Source organism: Canis lupus, chromosome 17 (genome assembly GCF_011100685.1).
Source record: "Canis lupus familiaris isolate Mischka breed German Shepherd chromosome 17, alternate assembly UU_Cfam_GSD_1.0, whole genome shotgun sequence".
NCBI classification, from domain to species: Eukaryota; Metazoa; Chordata; class Mammalia; order Carnivora; family Canidae; genus Canis; species Canis lupus.
The window spans coordinates 11,364,361-11,384,099 of NC_049238.1; the positions used below are offsets into that span (position 1 = coordinate 11,364,361).

A 19,739-nucleotide genomic window follows, 5' to 3' on the forward strand; every position below is an offset into this window, starting at 1 on the left:
CATATTTCCATCACCTCCAACAACTTTCATCCCATCATTTAAAGTTCATAGGGAAAGAAACAAGATCCCAAGGGTTAAGACACTTGCTGAAGACCATTCAAGTGTAGACCACAGAACCTGAACTAGATGCCTTCAATGCCAACCCACGTCACTTCCACTACACAGGCATCACTGCCCTCCCCTGGGCCGTGGCCTTTCCAGGAGCCACAGGAATGCTCCCTGGGAGAAATCATGGTCAAGTATACTTTACTGTTTTCCTCACCTACATAATTAGTCATGAATGATCTGTATGATAACTCCCAGGTTTTATAAATGCTTCATTAACCAACTCCCCTAAAAATGTTCTGAAAGAAAGCAAATAGGGAGTTTATGAATCTCTTTAACAAAAAAGAAAAAAGTGTAATAAATAATGTGTATAAATAATAATAAATAATAGTGTATAAATAATTTAATAGCACTGTGAACTAGAAAACACTGAATGAAAATTTTTGTTTTAATTATTTTGTTTTAATCCTTCTCTCCTTTACCTTCCTTCTTTTCTTTCTAGATATTAAGCAGTAAATAGACTAACTAAAATATTACCACTTGCTTTTAACCTGGTGGGTTCTTAAATCCCCTTAGTTTTATTTGACACTATGATATCTACACTGCAAACTTACCGCTCCTTTTTCTAAAGCACTTTGTTGTAGAAATCTCCACTTACAGACACACCAAAGTAGAAATTATAGTACAATGAATACCCATGGACCCAACAACCAGCTTATAAAGAAATATCCATATTCCACATTTGTTTCACCAAGTCTCCTGGAGTCACTACAATATGCTGGGGAATTTTTTTCCCCCTGGAGTTTTTCAAAGCAGATCCCAGACAATGAGATGTATACGTTAAGTATACATTTCTTTCAAGTCCCAAGTTATCTGTTTAACTTTCATATATGTGCACAGTGAGAAGATATGGTTATCAGTAGCAACTGAATTATAGCCACTCATAATAGACAAGTCACCTATGTTACTTCAGAAACACGGTGTTTTCCTAATGAAATAAAAACTCTTATTTGTAGAAACATTTCTGAGTGCACATAGCATACAGAGTATTTATGGCTCAGGGAATAATTTATTATCCTGACAGTAACTGTTACACAAGACCTAAAGCCACAGTTAGAAAATCTAGGCTAAATTCTGTGAAGAGAGTCTGCGGTATTTAGAAATCTGAATGATTTTTGGTTGGCCAGGGAGAGAATTTCAGAGTGTGTGCTCAGAAATAAGAGGAAATGGTTTTTCAATCAACTGCACATCACAATAAAAGTAAACCTCAAACCTTCGAACTGCAATTCCTCATACTGTATTAAGATTTCTCAGCATAAGTGAATAATCCTTCTCTCGTCTTCTTTTTGACTTAAATAGCTCAAAACGCAATAAAATTTAGCCATAATTTTTACTTTGGTTAAAATGTGTCTGAATTTCTTTCAGATTCCTCAAATATGTATGTCATGTTCATTTCAATCATTACAACAGCTGGAATGTCAAGAATATATAATTTGGCAGTGAAAAGTGGAAAGCTTTTTCTCTGAGAGCAAGAACAAGACAAGAAAGCCCACTCTTGCCAATTTTATTCAACATAGTACTGCAAATCCTAGCCAGAGCAATTAGGCAAGAAAATAAATAGAAAGCACATGAACTGGAAAGGAAGAAGTAAAACTGTCTCTTTACAGATGACATGATATTATATATAGAAAATCCTAAAGACTCCACTGGAAAACTGCAGGAATAAACAATTTCAGTAAAGCTTTAGGATACAAAAATCAACATACAAAAACCACTTGCATTCCTATACACTAACAGTGCACTATTATAAAAAAGAAATTAACAATCGCAGTTATACTAGCATCCAAAAAAATAAAATACTTAGGAATAAACGTAACCAAGAAGGTGAGAGATCTGTACAAGAAAAGCCAGAAAACATTGGTCAAATAAATTGAACACAAATAAATGGAAAGATATTCCATGTTCATGGATTGAAAGAATACTGTTAAAATGTCCATTATGTCCAAAGTGACCTATAGGTTCAATGCAATCTCTACCAAAATTCAAATGGTATTTTCCATAGAAATAGAATAATCCTAAAATTTGTACCGTACCACAAAAGACCCTAAGTCCCCAAAGATGCCAAAGCAAACTTAAGAAAGAACAAAACTGTAGGTATCATACTTTGATTTCAAACTATTGTTACAAAGCTATAGTAATCAAAATAATACTGTATTGGTATAAAAACAGGCACAAAGATCAGTAGAATAGAACAGAGGGCCCAGAAATAAACCTATGCATAGACAGTCAACTAATTTACAACAAAGGAGCCAACAATACACAGTGGGGAAAGCATACTCTTTCAATGGTACTGGAAAAACCACATAGGTATTGAACCCCTAATGTACACCATTTACTCTAATTGGATGAAAGACTTGACCATAAGACTTGAAACCCTAAAACTCCTGTAAGAAAACAAGGGATAAGCTCCTTGACTGGTCTTAGCAATGATTTTTTGGATTAGGATACCAAGAGCAAAGTCAAAAAAAGCAAAAATAAACAAGCAGGACTACATCAAACTAAAAACATCAGCACAGCAAAGGAAACCATTAACAAAATGAAAAGACAACAATGAAATGGGAGAAAATATTTACAAACCACATAACTGATAAAAAGTTAATATCCAAAATATACAAGGGACTCCATTAACAATAGCAAAAAAACCAAATAACCCAACTTAAAAATGAACAAAACATCTGAATAGACTTTTTTTCCAAAAAAGACATAAAAATGGCCACCAGGTACATGAAAAGGTGCTCAACTAATCATCAGGGAAGGCACATCAAAAGCACAATTAGGTACCACCTCACACATATTAGGATGGCTATCATCAAAAAGAAAAGAGAACAAACGCTGGTGAGAATGTGGACACACACACACACGTATCACGTGGCCTTAAAAAAGAAGGAAATCCTGTCATTTGTGACAATATCGATGAACCTAGAGGGCATTATGCTCAGTGAAATACACCAAACACAGAAAGACCAATATTGCATGTTACATATATATATATATAATCTTTTTAAAAAATCAAACCCCTAGAAACAGATAGTAGGAAACTAGTTGTCTATCAGAGATTGGGGGAAAGGAGGAAGTAAGAAGATGTTGGTAAAAGGCTAAAAACTTTTAGTTAGAAGATGAAGTTCTGAAGATTCATGGGTAACGTGATAACGCTGCACTATATAACTGAAACTTGCTAAGAGAGTAGGACTTCAACATTCTTATGCACACAAGAAAAAGGTAAATATGTGAGTTAATGGATGTGTGAATTCGATGGGGGAAAATCCATTCACATTGTACACTTAAAATATCTTACAATTATACTTCAATAAATATCTCACAATTGTATCTTACAATTGTTTGAGGCAAACAAAACAAGAAAGAAAATGATGAATATCACTTGCTAACGTCTACTCTATTCCATGAGTATCCACCAAAAAAGGCAGTCTCGGTAAATAATTACTTGGTAAGTTATTATCACTGAGTAGGCAAGATGGGGCAGAGTAAGTTGGCTGACAAAGATCATTTACACAATAGATAGTCTTCTTCCACCAGAAGCTCATCCATGGCCCTTTTAACGGACCGTATTATCAATTCTATGTACCCCTTTGTATCAAATTTTTGCTCAAAAATTTTCCAACAGTACTTTCCTCTTACCTCACTGAATCTGTGTAGCAATGTGATACTAATACTATTGAAATTAATAATATGAAAAAAAAAGAAATTAATAATATGAACAGGATTTTAACTTTCACCTCTATTTCTCATTTATTAAACCACCAGCTCAAATATCATTTGATCTTTTGTTAATTAAAAACACTAATTAAAGCCTTCTACTACTGGCAGCAATATTTAGAGTGGAATTGTGCCTGGTCTCAAACACTGCAATAAAACTTTTAACTGTCCTTTCTAAGAGAGTAATTCTTTTAAATGTTAAATATCAGATCTTTGTACTGAGATTAGTTTAAATTGGCTAACTTTCTTCCACTGTGTATCATCTACATAAGAACAATTAAAAATGAGTGATTTCCTATTTCATTACACTTTTCAAATGTACAAACTATATTAAAATTAAAGTACTGGGGATCCCTGGGTGGCGCAGCGGGTTAGCGCCTGCCTTTGGCCCAGGGCGGGATCCTGGAGACCCGGGATCGAATCCCACGTCGGGCTCCCTGCATGGAGCCTGCTTCTCCCTCTGCCTGTGTCTCTGCCCCCCTCTCTCTCTCTCTCTCTCTCTCTCTCTCTCTGTGACTATCATAAATAAATTTAAAAAAAAATTAAAGTACTGAAGAACTATAATGCATACTTCAAAATGTTCTAAATTACCACATAGCCTTAAAGGTGAATTTGTAAGCCCTACTCTTCCAACATTCAACAATTATTTATTGAATAAATATATTCAATAATATAATAATTACATGTCAGGCACCATTTTACACTCTGGGGAGCCAGCAGTGAGCAAAACATAAATCTCTGTCTTCAAGAAGTTCAGAAGATTTTCTGTGGTTTAAAGTCTGGACCACCCCCCCACACACACACAAAAATCAATCATCCTCAAAAGCACAATTAACAAACCAGGGTGCAGCAAACAGGTGGCAACACTGCAAAAGTATGTAGGAAAGAGAAAGCGTCTGGGGGGGAAAAAAACTTTCTTATAAAAGAACATATGTAGCTTTTATTATCAATATACTCTTTGAAAGATAATATATGCCAGACAACCAACAGTTGGTTATTTGGAATCATATAAAGGTCATACATGAAAAACCCACAACTAACATCATAGTCAATGGTGAAAAGCTTTCCCTCTAAGATCAGGAACAAGAAAAAGACAGACTCTTACCACTTTTATTCAACATAGTATTGGAAGTCCTCCCCCCAGCAATCAGACAAGAAATAAAAGACAAATTGGTATAAAAGAAGTAAAATTTTTATTATTTGCAGAAGACATGACAATATGTATAGAAAACCCAAAGACTCCACAAAAACTACTAGAACTGATAAATGAATTCAGTAAAGTCACAAGATACAAAATATGCAGAACTCTGTTGCATTTCTATGTACTAATAATGAAGCAGCACCAAGAAAAATTAACAATCCCATTTACAACTGTACCAAAAAACAAACAAACAAACAAAAAGCCTAGGAATAAACTTAACTAAGGAGGTAAAAGACCAGTACCCTGAAAATTATTAAACGCTGATGGAAAAAAACAGAAGATGACACAAACAGATGGAAAGCTATCCCGTGTTCATGAGTTGGGAAAACCAATATTATGAAAATGTCCACACTACCCAAAGCAATCTACAAATTTGACACAATCCTATCAAAAATACCAACAGCATTTTTCACAGAACTAGAATAATCCTAAAATTGCATGGAACACAAAAGACCCCAAATAACTGAAGTGATCTTGAGAAAGAAAAAAACTAGGGCAGCAGCCCCATGGCTTAGCGGTTTAGCGCCGCCTTCAGCCCAGGGCGTGATCCTGGAGACCCGGGATCAAGTCCCACATCAGGCTCCCTGCAATGGGGCCTTCTTCTCCCTCTGCCTGTGTCTCTGCCTCTCTCTCTTTCTCTCTCTTAGTTTTTTCTTTTTCTTTTAAAAAGATTTTATTTATTTATTAGAGACACACACAGAAAGAGAGAGAGAGAGAGAGAAGCAGAAACACAGAGACAAAGAAAAAAACTAAAGTGTTACAATCCCAGATTTCAAGATATAACACAAAGCTACAGTAATCCAACCTGTATGGTACTGGCAGAAAAACAGACACAAAGATCAATGGAGGAGAATAGAGGGCGCAGAAGTAAAACTATGGTTTATGGTTAGTCAACCAACCACAGTGGAGGCAAGAATAGACAATCAGTACAATCTGTACTGATTGAAACAGTTATATTTGCCTATTCATATCCCAAATCCATGAGCAAACAGTTATCTGCTAACTACACAGGGTATAAAGAAGTATGAAAAGCAATCCCCAAATAATTATTGCAGTGAGTATACTACAATATACTGGTCCAAGCGAAATAAACATGGAATACAAGAAACAGGTGTCTTTGGATCCTGGAGCTCAGCAAACTGGAGAGTTCCAGCAAAGCTCTCTGACACTTCCATGACTCTGCATATGCTCCTGCCAGTCTGGAAATGTCTGGTGTTCCTCTTTCCGTGGGAGCAACTCTGACTTTCAAATCAAGTATCCCCTCCAGAATGAAATGCTCCCTCTTCTGCGCCTCAATGGTACTTCATTTTACCTTATAGAATGGGTTATAAAATGTGTAATACTGTGTTGTTTCATAACTGCTTAACCATCTCCCCACTACACTGAGGGCTCCTTGAGGAAGTACAATGCATTTTATTCATGTTTATTCTCAGGTCTAACCTGACACCTGGACTCAAAAGGGAGTGTTTGCTGATTGAGAAAAAATGAATAAACACTGAGATGACATTGCTTTATAATAGTCAACAAAATATTTTTTTAAGGTGAGTCATTTAAAATTTGCTAAAGATAGTAACTTAGGAGTATATTCTACTCGTGAAACCAACATTGCATTGTATTTAACTAAGTTAAATAAGAATTTGGAAAAAAAAAAAAAAAACAGTAACTTAGTGTTAAGGAGAATGGGAAAGGTTGCAGGGAGAAAAAGCAAAATAACCCTCTTGTGCACTAAAATGGTAACAGACCAACAAAGGCAACATAGTAAATTAGAAAGGAGCAAGTGCATGGCAGAGACCAAGTTGCTTGATCTTCCGTATGTTTCTTCCTCTGCAAAATGAAAACAAACTCCATGAACTGACTAAAGAGTATGCTAACTGAAAAATACTGTAAACATACAGGGATTCAACATGAGAGTGACTTTCCAGGCATGAACAGTGGTACCACTCGCTTCTACAGACAGAATGCCAGACCAATCCAGAACACATGATTTAGCTGAAGTCAAAGGCAGAGAACGAACTTGAACTCAAAACTTTAAATATATTAAATACAAATATGGCAACAAAATGCTCATCTTATTTCTTACAATTTCAGTATTTCCTATATTTCCCTTGGGTCAGTAAAGAAATTGAAGAAAAAGGAAAATGAGGTTGTTTGATTCTCCCCTCAACAGGAAGGCTATGATCTGGTGTCTCCATGTGAACCAAGACTCTTGTGAGAACAAGACAGAGAGAGAGTGAATAGAACCATCTTCCGCAGAGACAGCTCCTGAGAGTCTGTGTCTCACTCACACCAGGATGAAACTGACAAACATCCTTGCGTGGATCCATTCATCTCTTACCGAGGAAAACAGTGTAACAAGGGTAACTGAAGCCCAGAATCAACATGGCTTATTTCTTCTGGGAGCTTCAAGAATCTCAGACTGTTTTTCTATTTTCAAACAAACCAAAAAGGATTATTATGGACAAGGATACAAAATTCACAAGTAAGAAAAAATAAATTTCAGACATATAATGATCCAGGAGACTTCCCTGGCTTGTATTCCCAGACTCAAAAAGATTAGGTTCATTCTTTACTTTTTAAATTTTCTTTCTTAAGATAACAGTATATAGTAAAACACACAACCTACAGAATGGGAGAAGATATTTGCAAATGACATATCAGATAAAGGGCTAGTTTCCAAGATCTATAAAGAACTTGTTAAACTCAACACCAAAGAAACAAACAATCCAATCATGAAATGGGCAAAAGACATGAACAGAAATCTCACAGAGGAAGACATAGACATGGCCAACATGCACATGAGAAAATGCTCTGCATCACTTGCCATCAGGGAAATACAAATCAAAACCACAATGAGATACCACCTCACACCAGTGAGAATGGGGAAAATTAACAAGGCAGGAAACAACAAATGCTGGAGAGGATGCAGAGAAAAGGGAACCCTCTTACACTGTTGGTGGGAATGTGAACTGGTGCAGCCACTCTGGAAAACTGTGTGGAGGTTCCTCAAACAGTTAAAAATATACCTGCCCTACGACCCAGCAATTGCACTGCTGGGGATTTACCCCAAAGATACAGATGCAATGAAACGCCGGGACACCTGCACCCCGATGTTTATAGCAGCAATGGCCACGATAGCCAAACTGTGGAAGGAGCCTCGGTGTCCAACGAAAGATGAATGGATAAAGAAGATGTGGTTTATGTATACAATGGAATATTACTCAGCTATTAGAAATGACAAATACCCACCATTTGCTTCAACGTGGATGGAACTGGAGGGTATTATGCTGAGTGAAGTAAGCCAGTCGGTGAAGGACAAACATTATATGTTCTCATTCATTTGGGGAATATAAATAATAGTGAAAGGGAATATAAGGGAAGGGAGAAGAAATGTGTGGGAAATATCAGAAAGGGAGACAGAACGTAAAGACTGCTAACTCTGGGAAACGAACTAGGGGTGGTGGAAGGGGAGAAGGGTGGGGGGGTGGGAGTGAATGGGTGACGGGCACTGGGGGTTATTCTGTATGTTAGTAAACTGAACACCAATAAAAAATAAAAATAAATAAAAATAAATAAAAATAAAACACACAAATTTCAGTGAATAGCTACATGAATTTTTACTTATATATACACACACCTATGAGTGTATAATTAAGAACACTTCCAGGGATCCCTGGGTGGCGCAGCGGTTTGGCGCCTGCCTTTGGCCCAGGGCGCGATCCTGGAGACCCGGGATCGAATCCCACATCAGGCTCCCGGTGCATGGAGCCTGCTTCTCCCTCTGTCTGTGTCTCTGCCTCTCTCTCTCTCTCTCTGTGACTATCATAAATAAATAAAAAAAAATTAAAAAAAAAAAAAAAAAAAAAAGAACACTTCCAGATGAAGATCTATAACATTCAAGGTTCATTCCACTGTCCTTTAAAAGGTACTCTGGTGAAAATATCTCAGAAGCACAAGGTTAGGTGAGTTACCTGTTCTTGTCCCGGGCGACTATAAAACTTGATGCTTAACATCCTTAATAATCCCAATGTCTTTGGTACCTACAAAATAAATACATATAATACAAAGAAAAATTAATGGAATGCTTTCTTACAGTAAAAATCCTTTTATCATGAAATCAAAACTATAGCAAACCTACTATTTTAAGAAATAGTTGAGAAAATCATCAATAGGGGTCAGAGATCCCTGATGAGACTACTTTTATTCAGGAAAAAAAAGATCCAAATGGTAAATCTAACAACATATACCGATAATCAAATGCTTTTTAAATACACACGTAACAAGTCTACTACAATCTATGCAAATCAGAAGCCACTCAAGCTCTTCTCAAATGAGGTTCCCCAGGTTATCATTTTATCCTTTCATCATTATAGAAAAGTCAAAATTTCCAATAGAAATTTCATTCATTAAGAAATTGATCCCATACTTGAAAAATACCAGGAAAAAAAAAATCAACATTTAGAAATCAGTATTTGAAATAATATAACACAAGACTATTTTTATCTTTAGATCTAAAAGATACATTTATAAAAGCAAGAGAAAGAGAAGGGGATAATTTAAGAAATGTAAAACAAGTACTGTTGAAGATGTAGAGAATTTAGTACATTGCTGAGTAAATGTAAAATGGTACGGCTGCTATGGAAAAGTGTGATTGTTCCTCAAAAAGTTAAACATAAAATCACCATTTGACCAGCCATTCCATCCTAAGTATATATCCAAAAGAACTGAAAACAGGTATTCAAACAAATACTTGTACACAAATGTTCATTCACAGCAATAGTATTATATGGAAACAACCCAAATGACCATTGACAAAAAATGAACAAAATCTAGCATATCCACACAATGGAACACTGTGCAGTCATAAAAGAGAAAGAAGCACTGATCCATGCTACAACTTTGATAAACCTTAAAAATATTATGCTAAATGAAAGAAATCAGATACAAAAGACCACATATTATAGGATTCCATTTATATGAAACAATAGATAAATCCACAGAAACAGAAGGCAGATTAGTGGCTGCCTGGAGGTGGAGGGAGAAGGAACAGGGAGTGACAGCTTAACAGGTATGGTATGGTATGAGGTTTCCTTCTGGGATGATGAAAATGTCCTGGAACTAGATCATGGTGATGGTTGTACAACACTGTGAATATACTCAATGCAACTGAAGTATATGCTTTAAAATGGTTAATGGCTGATATATTCATATTCATGAATAATATTCTTATACTATATGAACTTTTCCTTAAGCGAAAAAGGCAAAGAAGAGTACTATTTTGTTGAGGTTACAAATTTTCCAGTAGAACTTCTGAGTAGCTAAAGCCATTAGTGATAGCCTAGCTCCATATCTCCCAATATTTCCTCTAACGAAAAAAGAACAAGAAGAAAGAAATACAAGGTGGCTGACTGGCTCAGTCAGTAGAGCATACAACTCTTGATCCCAAGGTTGTGAGCTCAAGCCCCATGGTGGGTATAGAGATTATTCAGGGGGAAAAAAAAAGGAAGGGGTATAAATCTCCATGAAAACCTTGCCCTCAGTTTAACTTGAAGACAGAAGATAATCCAAACTTCAAAATAACTGTAAGTAGAAAAATAAAAAAAAAATCACCATATCCCAGGTGTCATCTCCACTGTTCCTGCTAACTCCCATGTCCCCATGACACCCACTACAAGGCCTAGAGGTAAGCAAAAGCAGACTGTAAAAATACTGCGGGACCCAGGAAGAACAGATGAGGAAAGGTAGCAAAGGGATCTGAGATCTATCTAAAATCTTTGTCAAAATTATAGTCCAAGGAAATTTGCCAGAAATAGGAAAGATTTGAATTTATACTCTGACAGAGCCCACGAGGGTACCTGAGAAAATTAACCCAAAACATCAACTCCAAGAAATATCCTAGGAAAACTATTAAACTTCACAGATAACGAAAATCCTCCAGGTCTCTAAGCAAAATGGCCAAATAACATTTGTATGTTATTTCCATGTTTCTCTTTGTAGGGAAAATAAGCGAGAATTTTCAAATTCCACAAAGCAAAAAAATAATATAGTGGCTTTAAGTTCAATGAAAGTAATGGTAAACTAAGGATTTTATATCCAGATATATTTTCCTTCAAATATCCAGCTATTGGAAAACAATTCTGAACATACAAGAATTTAAGGAGCTCTTCACCTATGAGCACTTCTTAAAACATCTACTAAAAGAGAGGTGCCTGGCTGGCTCAGCCAGTAGAGCATGCAGCTCTTGATCTCAGTGGGGGTGGTGCCTTCAAGCCCCACAGTGGGTATAGAGATTACTTAAAAATAAAATCTTACACAAAAACAAACCACACCTACTAGAAGATAGTTTCATCCAACCCAAAGATGACTGGGAACATTTTAACAAAAGAACTAACACCATTCTGAAAGAGAAACATCGAATACTAAAGACAATGAGGATGAGGGTAGAAACTAATGTGCAAATATTACTTGTTTTGTCAAAGTAGCAATAACACTATTTTAAAGGGAAGAAAACAGAAAGGGAAAAAGGAAAATAAACTAATTTTTGTAAAACCAATTAGTGGGAATTAAAGAATACCCATAAAAATGATGAACTGGTAAAATACTGGAGGGCACTGATAACCAACAAGACAGTTTAGGTGAAATGACAGAGGTAAATCCCCATGCAAGTGAATTCAAATTCAAAAGAAGAAAGAGTAAGTGTAAACGGCTCTTAAACATGCTGAAGAAGGGAAAAATAAATGAAGGTGTTAGCAGGATTTAGTGGGGTCTAAATTCCCTGAAACCAAATGAAACAAAATATTATTTATGATGGAAAAATAAAAGCATGTGGTATACTGAGAAATCTAATCAACAGCAAGATTCATGATGTAGGAAAAATATCCTTCAGGAAGCAAGAGTGTGAGATCTAGTGGACAAACAGATGGGTTGGCTTTAGCTGGTACAAGGACAGTTCACCTGTGAAAATGAGAAAAAAGGTAACAAGAGTACAGAGGGAGATGCAGGAAGGGAATGGGATCTTATAGAAATAGTCCTCTGATTATTTCTATTTACTCAGGGAGATAGGATTTCTCAGGGAAACAGGATTCCAAAAAGCCTGTGTTCTTTCCACAACAACATCCTTTACCCAAAAAGCAGCAACAGTAATAATATAAAAATTCGTTTTGCTCATTTTTATACATTTTCTAAGATTCTGATCTTAAAAATATAAACAGATAATAATAATAAACACTATAAATCATTTTATGGCTTACCAAGTACCTTCCCATGTATTAGCTCATTTGATCGTGGCAAAAGCCTTATTTAACACAAGTCTAAATGACTGAACTAGAATTCCAATCTCAGACTTCTGCCTCCCAGGTCCGGGTTCTTTTCTTTCTCCCAGTTACTGAATTCAGACCTGCCACCTATTAGAGCTTGCTGCCCTTATTTGTGGACACAGCTATATCCCTCCAACACAAAAAACCCCTTGAGGGATGCTACCTTTCCATTCCTAATACCCAGAGCAGTGATTCAATGTTGAACAAATAAATAAAACTATCTCATATTAATTTGTAAACTTTGGTCAGTGCACATATTGAATCTTGCATAGTCTATTTTTACAACCTAGCAGCCTTGTGAGAGACTAGAATGTTAAGTGTAGCAGCATTTTTTAGTCAATATCCACCCCAACACAATAGCAACCTGAAACAAACAAATTCCATGAGGATAATATCCCACACCTGACAAAAGAAACTAATCCTGTAATTCAAATTACTTGAAGGTAGGCGGAGGCTATGTGGGATGACTGTAAGTTTAGCTGCAAGACACATTTAAGAGCCACTAATGTAATTAAAATACACTTGCGGCATTTGAAGAAATTAATCATACAGCCGAGCATTCAATTTGCAATTTAATGTTTTTCCCCACTTATTCTGTCAATGCACAGGCAATTTTCTTTAAAGAGACTGCAATCCCGAACCTTCAGCTAGAGAGGGAAAGACCATAGCAAAGCAGATTCCAATACTTCAGTGAAGAGCAAAGTAAAATATCAAGCGAATTCAAAGAAGCTAAGGTGAGAAAAGGTTTCTCGGTATGTGACCGTGCTCTTCCTCTCCCAGAGCATACTGTCAAACAGGCTCGCTCCATTATACTGCACTGAGATAGAGTCCCACCATTTGCCTACTTCACCCTTCCTTGTATTCACCACCCTTACCTTTTTCTTTCTTGTTTTCCTCCCAATCTTTAAGTTTGACAAATTTCATAGCCACTGAAAAGCTGAAGTGAATGTACAACGAAATACCAGTAAGCCTTTCGCTTGGGTTCACCAGTTATTAACACTTTGTCACACTTGCTTTATCTGTGCGTGTGTATACATATCTTTTAAATTATGGGTTTGACTGGGACACCTGGCTGGCGCAGTCGGAGGGGCATGCAACTCTTCCTCTTGGGGTTAGGCATTCGAGCCCCATGTTGGGTGTAGAAATTACTTAAGTAAAACTTTAAATTATGTTTTTGACTAAACCATTTAAAAGTTGCAGACATCACACTTAGATTCTAGAGCCAAAACTGTTTAAACAGTTTCCAAGACCTGCCCTGGTAGATCTCACAGAGAAAACTATAAGCTGGGTACGATTTAAATCAGATAGAAAAACAGGACTAACCCCCTGCAAAAACAAAATAATATGTTTAATATGTATAAGCAACTCCTACCTCTATGAATTATGGGATGATAATCATAGATAAATCTGACAGTACTGCTGACATCTATATAATTTCATATGGGGAGCAGGGGAAAGTACTCAACAGCACCTAGAAGAGCCATTCCTCCCATGCTCCCCTATTTTTAGTGCTCCCCTATTTTTAGCCCTCAGGTCTTAAGCTCCTTATTTGTGAAGTCTGGTTACTAACACTCAATAAGAGGTAGGATCTAGAATGGGTAGAGGGATAATGTATAGAAGGAAAAGCACAAAGCACAGTCCTCGATTATAACTCATGCAGAAATATAAATCATTATAAGGTCTGGTGGCATACAGACCACTAAGTTGAGCTAATTTTAAAAAGAGAAAAACACTACTTTGTTAGGTTAAAGTCACAATTATATACTTTAAAACATGCTAAAAGCTATAGGGGAAAAAATGAATGGAAGCTAACAATAATTGCTTAAGATTTCTTTCTAAAAGTACTTCTCTATTACTTCAACACCAAACCTTTAACTATTCATGGTTTTAAAGGATTATTTTTGAACACTGCACTTTAAAACAGAAATAACAGGACAAATACCTTCACTCCAGGAAAAAGCAATGTAACGGATTCATTTACGTTGTGTTTCCCTTTAACTTCTCAGTTTCTTCCCTCACTTGAAAAATATCTGCGTGTCCATTACATATAAGGCAATGCACTAGCACAGGGTGCGTAAGTGTGATCAAGGGCTTGACTTCCTGCAGTTTACATAAATAACCAATATGTAGGGAAGCCAATATGGCAGAGAAATTAGTACTCACTGACAGCTCCTTTTTCTTGCCTTTCTGGACACACAGAAAAACTATTTCCCAGGCCCCCTGAAGTAGGAAGGGCCATGTAATTAGTTGGCATACATGAACTGTGAGCTCAAGCAATGTCAGCTCTGGTCCCACCTTTTGGTCCTCTCTTGCCCCTCCTCTAAAGAGAGATATAGGAAACTCTGGAGGTCACCAGCCTGCATAGATTCTTTCATCATCACCTGGAACCAACTGTCCAGGGGAGTTACAGCACCAACAGTAGGCTTTGCAACAAATACAGACTAAATCGTTCTATGGCAAACCACAGAAATGTCAGGAGTTTTCATCCGTTTGTGTGACTGTGTTATTATCACAGCAGAACCTCACCAGTACTGACTATTACTATTAGCACACCAGAGTGCACTGCTACAGAACAATGGAATGAATGGCTGGGTGAATCATGCTGCTGAAGAACCTGGACTGAGGAGCTTCTGCTGGAGGTTTACTCTGATCCTGCCAATTGCTAGCTCAGTAACCCAAGGAAGTTACTTAACTGCACTGTACTTTCCTATCGATAGACAGGTGAGTACCACCACCTACCTCAAAAAGTTAGGGAAAATTAAATGACCTAATACACATAACAGCACTCAAACAGTTGCCAGCACATAAAAAGTGCTGAATAAATGTTAATGTCTAAATAAGCAAATACAAGTAACAGGACTATTGTTAGGTTCATTTTCTAATATTTGCCAATACTACCACTAAAAATGAGACCAAGTTAAAAAACGCTTTCAATAAATTTGATGTTTGAAAGTACTAAAATTTCACATGAAGTCACTTTCCTCATTTAAGACACAGCATTTCCTCCTGTCTGGCCTGAGACCTATTAGCAAAGTGAAACGCCATAAAAAATACTTACTGCAGTGACCCTGTCTCCACCATTAGTAACCTGCTTATAATAAGGCGATCCTGAAAGAACTCTCCAGGCAGACAGGCCATAGCTAGAAGCTTTTGATATGCCCACTTCAGCAGTTTCACATCCACCAACCAGCAAAAGTCTAAAAAAACAGAATAACAAAAAGAACTGATAAACTGCAGTCTGAACAAGATGACATCAAAACAATGAGAGCAAAACAGTCGCTTCCACAAAGAAAACTAAAATTACTATATGTTAAACCTAGAAGTTAAATGCTTTAGAAGAAACAACCGAAAGAAAAGCAGGTGATTTTTCAGTTAGAATTTCACCTTCACTTATACAGAGGAAAGGCTTAAACATTCAAGCACCTGAAATCCAGATGGGAATTTTAAGAAGAGTAAATAGGTTTTAAGGTTGAACACTGAAGAAACTGTATTAACACCAATAAACTTTAACACACGGATCTGTCATCACACCCAGGTATATACGTATCCATTACAGCAGTGTGCTGTTCATGGCAAGGGCACAGGTACAGATGTTAGGAACCACATCTGGGAATGCGAGTGGAATAGCACTCTACGGTAATAACTACACTGAAACAAGACGGTGTAGTAGTTTGGATGTGCATTACGATCTGTTTACTTGTCTGTTCTACTTCGTTAGCAATTAGAGGCGAGTTACCAACAGGGCAAACAGTCTAACGTATACTAAAAGTTAAAAGTTAAAAGACTGTGCGACACTGCACAAACTGAACTGATTTGAAACCCAAACAGTTGTGACTTTTTTTATTGAGGTTTAAGTGATATAGAACACATTAGTTCACGTATGTAACATAATGATTCAAAATGTGTATATACTGTGAAATGATCCCCACAATAAGTCTAGTTGATATCTGTCCTATACACAGTTACAAATGAATTTTTTTTTTTTACAAATGAATTTTTTTCTGGTGATAAAAGCTTTTGAGATCTACTCCCTTAGAAATTTTCAAATATGCAATACAGTATTTTTTACCTAGAGTCACTACAGTCATGATTTTCCAGTCATGTTCACTAAATCTGAGAGAGAACTATATAACATATTATAATCATCTATCTAAAAGAGAAACATGTGAAAGTAAAGTTCTGACATATTAAAGGAAGCACTACAATTACCAGTGAATTATTTTTTGATCCCAATGACAACAGGCAATATAATAAGGGAAAAGAGAGGCCACAGGTTTCTCTGGTCTTGTGCATATAATGCTCCCCCAACGTGAACTACCACTGTGCCAATGACAGACAACAATTACCAAGCTCCTTTTAAAGCAAAATACACATAGTACTGTCACCACCATGTACTAATTTTATCAAAAAGAGGATGCACTCCATCACACAAATCAGTCTTTACCTTTCCTAGACCATGCTCATAGTAAAACCAAAACTTAAAAAACTTTTTCTGCAAAGCAGTTGGAAAGTAAAAGAAAACAACACTTTATAAGGCTCTTTAGTGTTGACTTATCAAAAGGGTTTACTTAAAAATAATCCAAAACAGGTGTGTGGAGGAATAGCTGGGGATATCTATGAAACAAAACTGGTCACAAAACAATTGCTGAAACTGAATGACAGTCACAAAGGAGTCAATATACTATTGTCTCAATGAACAGGCTTCAAATATTCCAAAAAGAATTTTTTTTTCAAAAGTCAATTTGTTAAACAAAACAACAACAACAACAAAAAAAACAACTCTGAGAGCACCTAGCTGGCTCAATCCGTGGAGCACACATGCAATTCTTGATCTCAGGGTCACATGAGTTTGAGCCCCATGGTGGGCACAGAGATAACTTAAAAAAAAAAAAAAAAAAAAAAAGGTAAAAATAAAAGCCAAAAAAAAAAATCCCCTGAATAAATAGAAACAAAACAGGTGATTTTGAATATCTACATTTCTGCATTTAATCTCAATGTTTTTTCAAACAGGAAATACGTGGTTCATAAAACGTATCTTTAAAAATTAGTAACCTATGATAATAAAAACACTGAGAATTCAACAAATCCCCAAAAGGCAAGGATAAAGCAGATCCTGATAACTAAAATAATTTTCTTCTGCTCAATATACAACATATACATTTATATTAACAGTGTAATTCTTTTCTCAAGGGATTGGACTTTATTATTTAATCTGCACTACTATGTCATGGAAGGGACAAAAATTTTCAGATTAAAAAATATATGTAGCTTTTGGCTTTCAGCTTGGCAGAAGCAAAGGTACAACTGCCTTCAGCCATCCAGAATCCGGGTTCATCTGACCCTAGTTGCCAACCCCACCCACCTCTACCGTGCCAATGAAGTTTAATTCCAATGAGATCAAAGATATATCTGAGGTGCACCGGTGGCAAAGTCAGAGCCACGTCTGCCATGGCCCCCAAGATCCATCCCCCCCCCACCAACGTCTGTCTCCAAAAATAGTTGGCGACACCACCAAGACAACCGGTGATTAGAAGGGTCTGAGGATAACAGTGAAACTGACCATTTAGAACAGACAGGTATGGACTGAAATGGTACCTTCTGCCTCTGCCCTGATTATCAAGCCCTCAAGGAACCACCAAGAGACAGAAAGAAGTAGAAAAACATTAGCACAGTGGAAATATCACTTTTGATGAGATTGTCAAGATTACCCAACAGATGTGGGCACCATTCTTTAGCAAGAGAATTCTCTGGAACCATTAAAGAGATCCTGGGGACTGCCTAGTCTGTGGGCTGCAATGCTAACGGCTACCACCCTCATGACATCATAGATGACATCAACAGTGACCACCTCATGACATCACAGATGACATCAACAGTAGTACAGTAGAATGCCTCATTAGTTAAGAACTGCAAAGGAGGGGCATCTGGACGGTTCAGTTGATTAACTGTCTGCCTTCGGCTCAGGTCATGATATCAGAGTCCTGGGATGGAGCTTGGATCAGGCTTCCTGCTCAATGGGGAGTCTGCTTCTCCCTCTCTCTGCCTCTACCCCCCCCCCCACTTGCGCTTATTCTTTCTCTCAAATAAATAAAATCTTAAAAACAAAAAAAGAATTGCAAAGAAAGTATTTCAATGAAGGATTATTTGACAGACATACATATATGTATGTATGTATGTATGTATGTATGTATGTATAAAACTAAGCCTGAATTCTGAAGGAGACAGAGCTAACTGAAATTTCAGATTTCTTATCTCTTGGTCTTAACACTAGAAGATACTTCCTCTCTCTGATTTTTTGATAAACATCATAGCCATGCATACATCAAACTGGCTACATGACAAACTCCATCAAGAACAAAAAAGATTCCACATCTTCTTCCAAACAGCCTTTCCTCCACTAATGCACAATTGAAGAATAAGTGGAAGAAGAGGCAGAATGATGGCACTAATCCTGTACTGCCCTCCCCTAGATGGTAAAATGATGTAACTTGAATGAAAACAGTCAATGAAAACGAGGGGAGAGAAGTCCAAGAGCTGACACAATAAAAAGAATGTTTCCTGAGTGACTGAATTTAAAGCTCCAATTTTCTCTGTCACGAGCACACTGAAAGTTGCCACAGCAACTCCACTTCCCCTGCCTGTCCCTGTGCTTGCTAGGTTCTAACAGTAAGGTATGAGAAGACAAGGCAGGGAGAAAGGGAAAGGTCATGGCCACAGAGGTGGGAGAAATGGGGTGGGGGTAGTGATTCACTGATAAAGAGCAGTAGACACTGTTAAGATGATAATCTGATAAAAAATAAATAAATAAATAAATAAATAAATAAATAAATAAATAAATAAATAAATAAATAAATAAAATAAATAAAATAAATAAAAATAAAAAAAAAGATGATAATCTGATAAAGAAAAGTATTAGGAAAAAAAATTTCAAAATGTTTGTGAAAGACTAGGAGCCATGAATAAAGAGCAAAAATACCATGCATGTTCTTTAACAAACTCTCAATACCTTAAAGATGTCAGTTCTTCTTAATCTATTATTTGAATGCAATTTCAAATAAAATCCCAACAGAATTTTTCATGGAACTGAAACTGACGTAATGGAACTAGACAAATCTGAAATTCACAAGGGAGTGTACAGTTCTAAGAAAAGCCAATTCAACTGACACTGATAATCTTTCCCTTTGAGTGTGCTCTGTGCATCCTGACCTGAAAATACTTTCTCTAACCTAGTGTTAGACATGCTCCTTAAAATTTCACCATAGTAAAATCTAAAACTTCTATCCATACAGAGAAAAGATAAATCACACACCAAGAGAACACATAAAAGTAATAGCATTAGCAAACAATTTATATAGATCTCCCACAATCAGCCCAAAAGAAAAATGGACAAAGAATTAAGTCACAAA

General features: G+C 36.6%; 1 protein-coding gene across 3 annotated transcripts in view; it reads right to left on the minus strand.

The window, feature by feature from the left end:
* The window catches only part of NBAS (NBAS subunit of NRZ tethering complex), a 319,521-nt gene that overhangs the window by 251,568 nt on the left and 48,214 nt on the right, over positions 1 to 19,739 (minus strand). For all 3 annotated transcript variants that reach the window (XR_005372117.1, XM_038560813.1, XM_038560814.1), the window contains exons 10-11: positions 15,392 to 15,530; positions 8,989 to 9,057 (exon numbers count right to left, since the gene is read on the minus strand). Coding sequence is in view for 2 of the 3 variants with exons in the window: in XM_038560813.1 (XP_038416741.1) it covers positions 8,989 to 9,057; positions 15,392 to 15,530 (208 nt within the window). In the remaining variant the exon portion in view is untranslated. The remainder of the gene's footprint in view (positions 1 to 8,988; positions 9,058 to 15,391; positions 15,531 to 19,739) is intronic.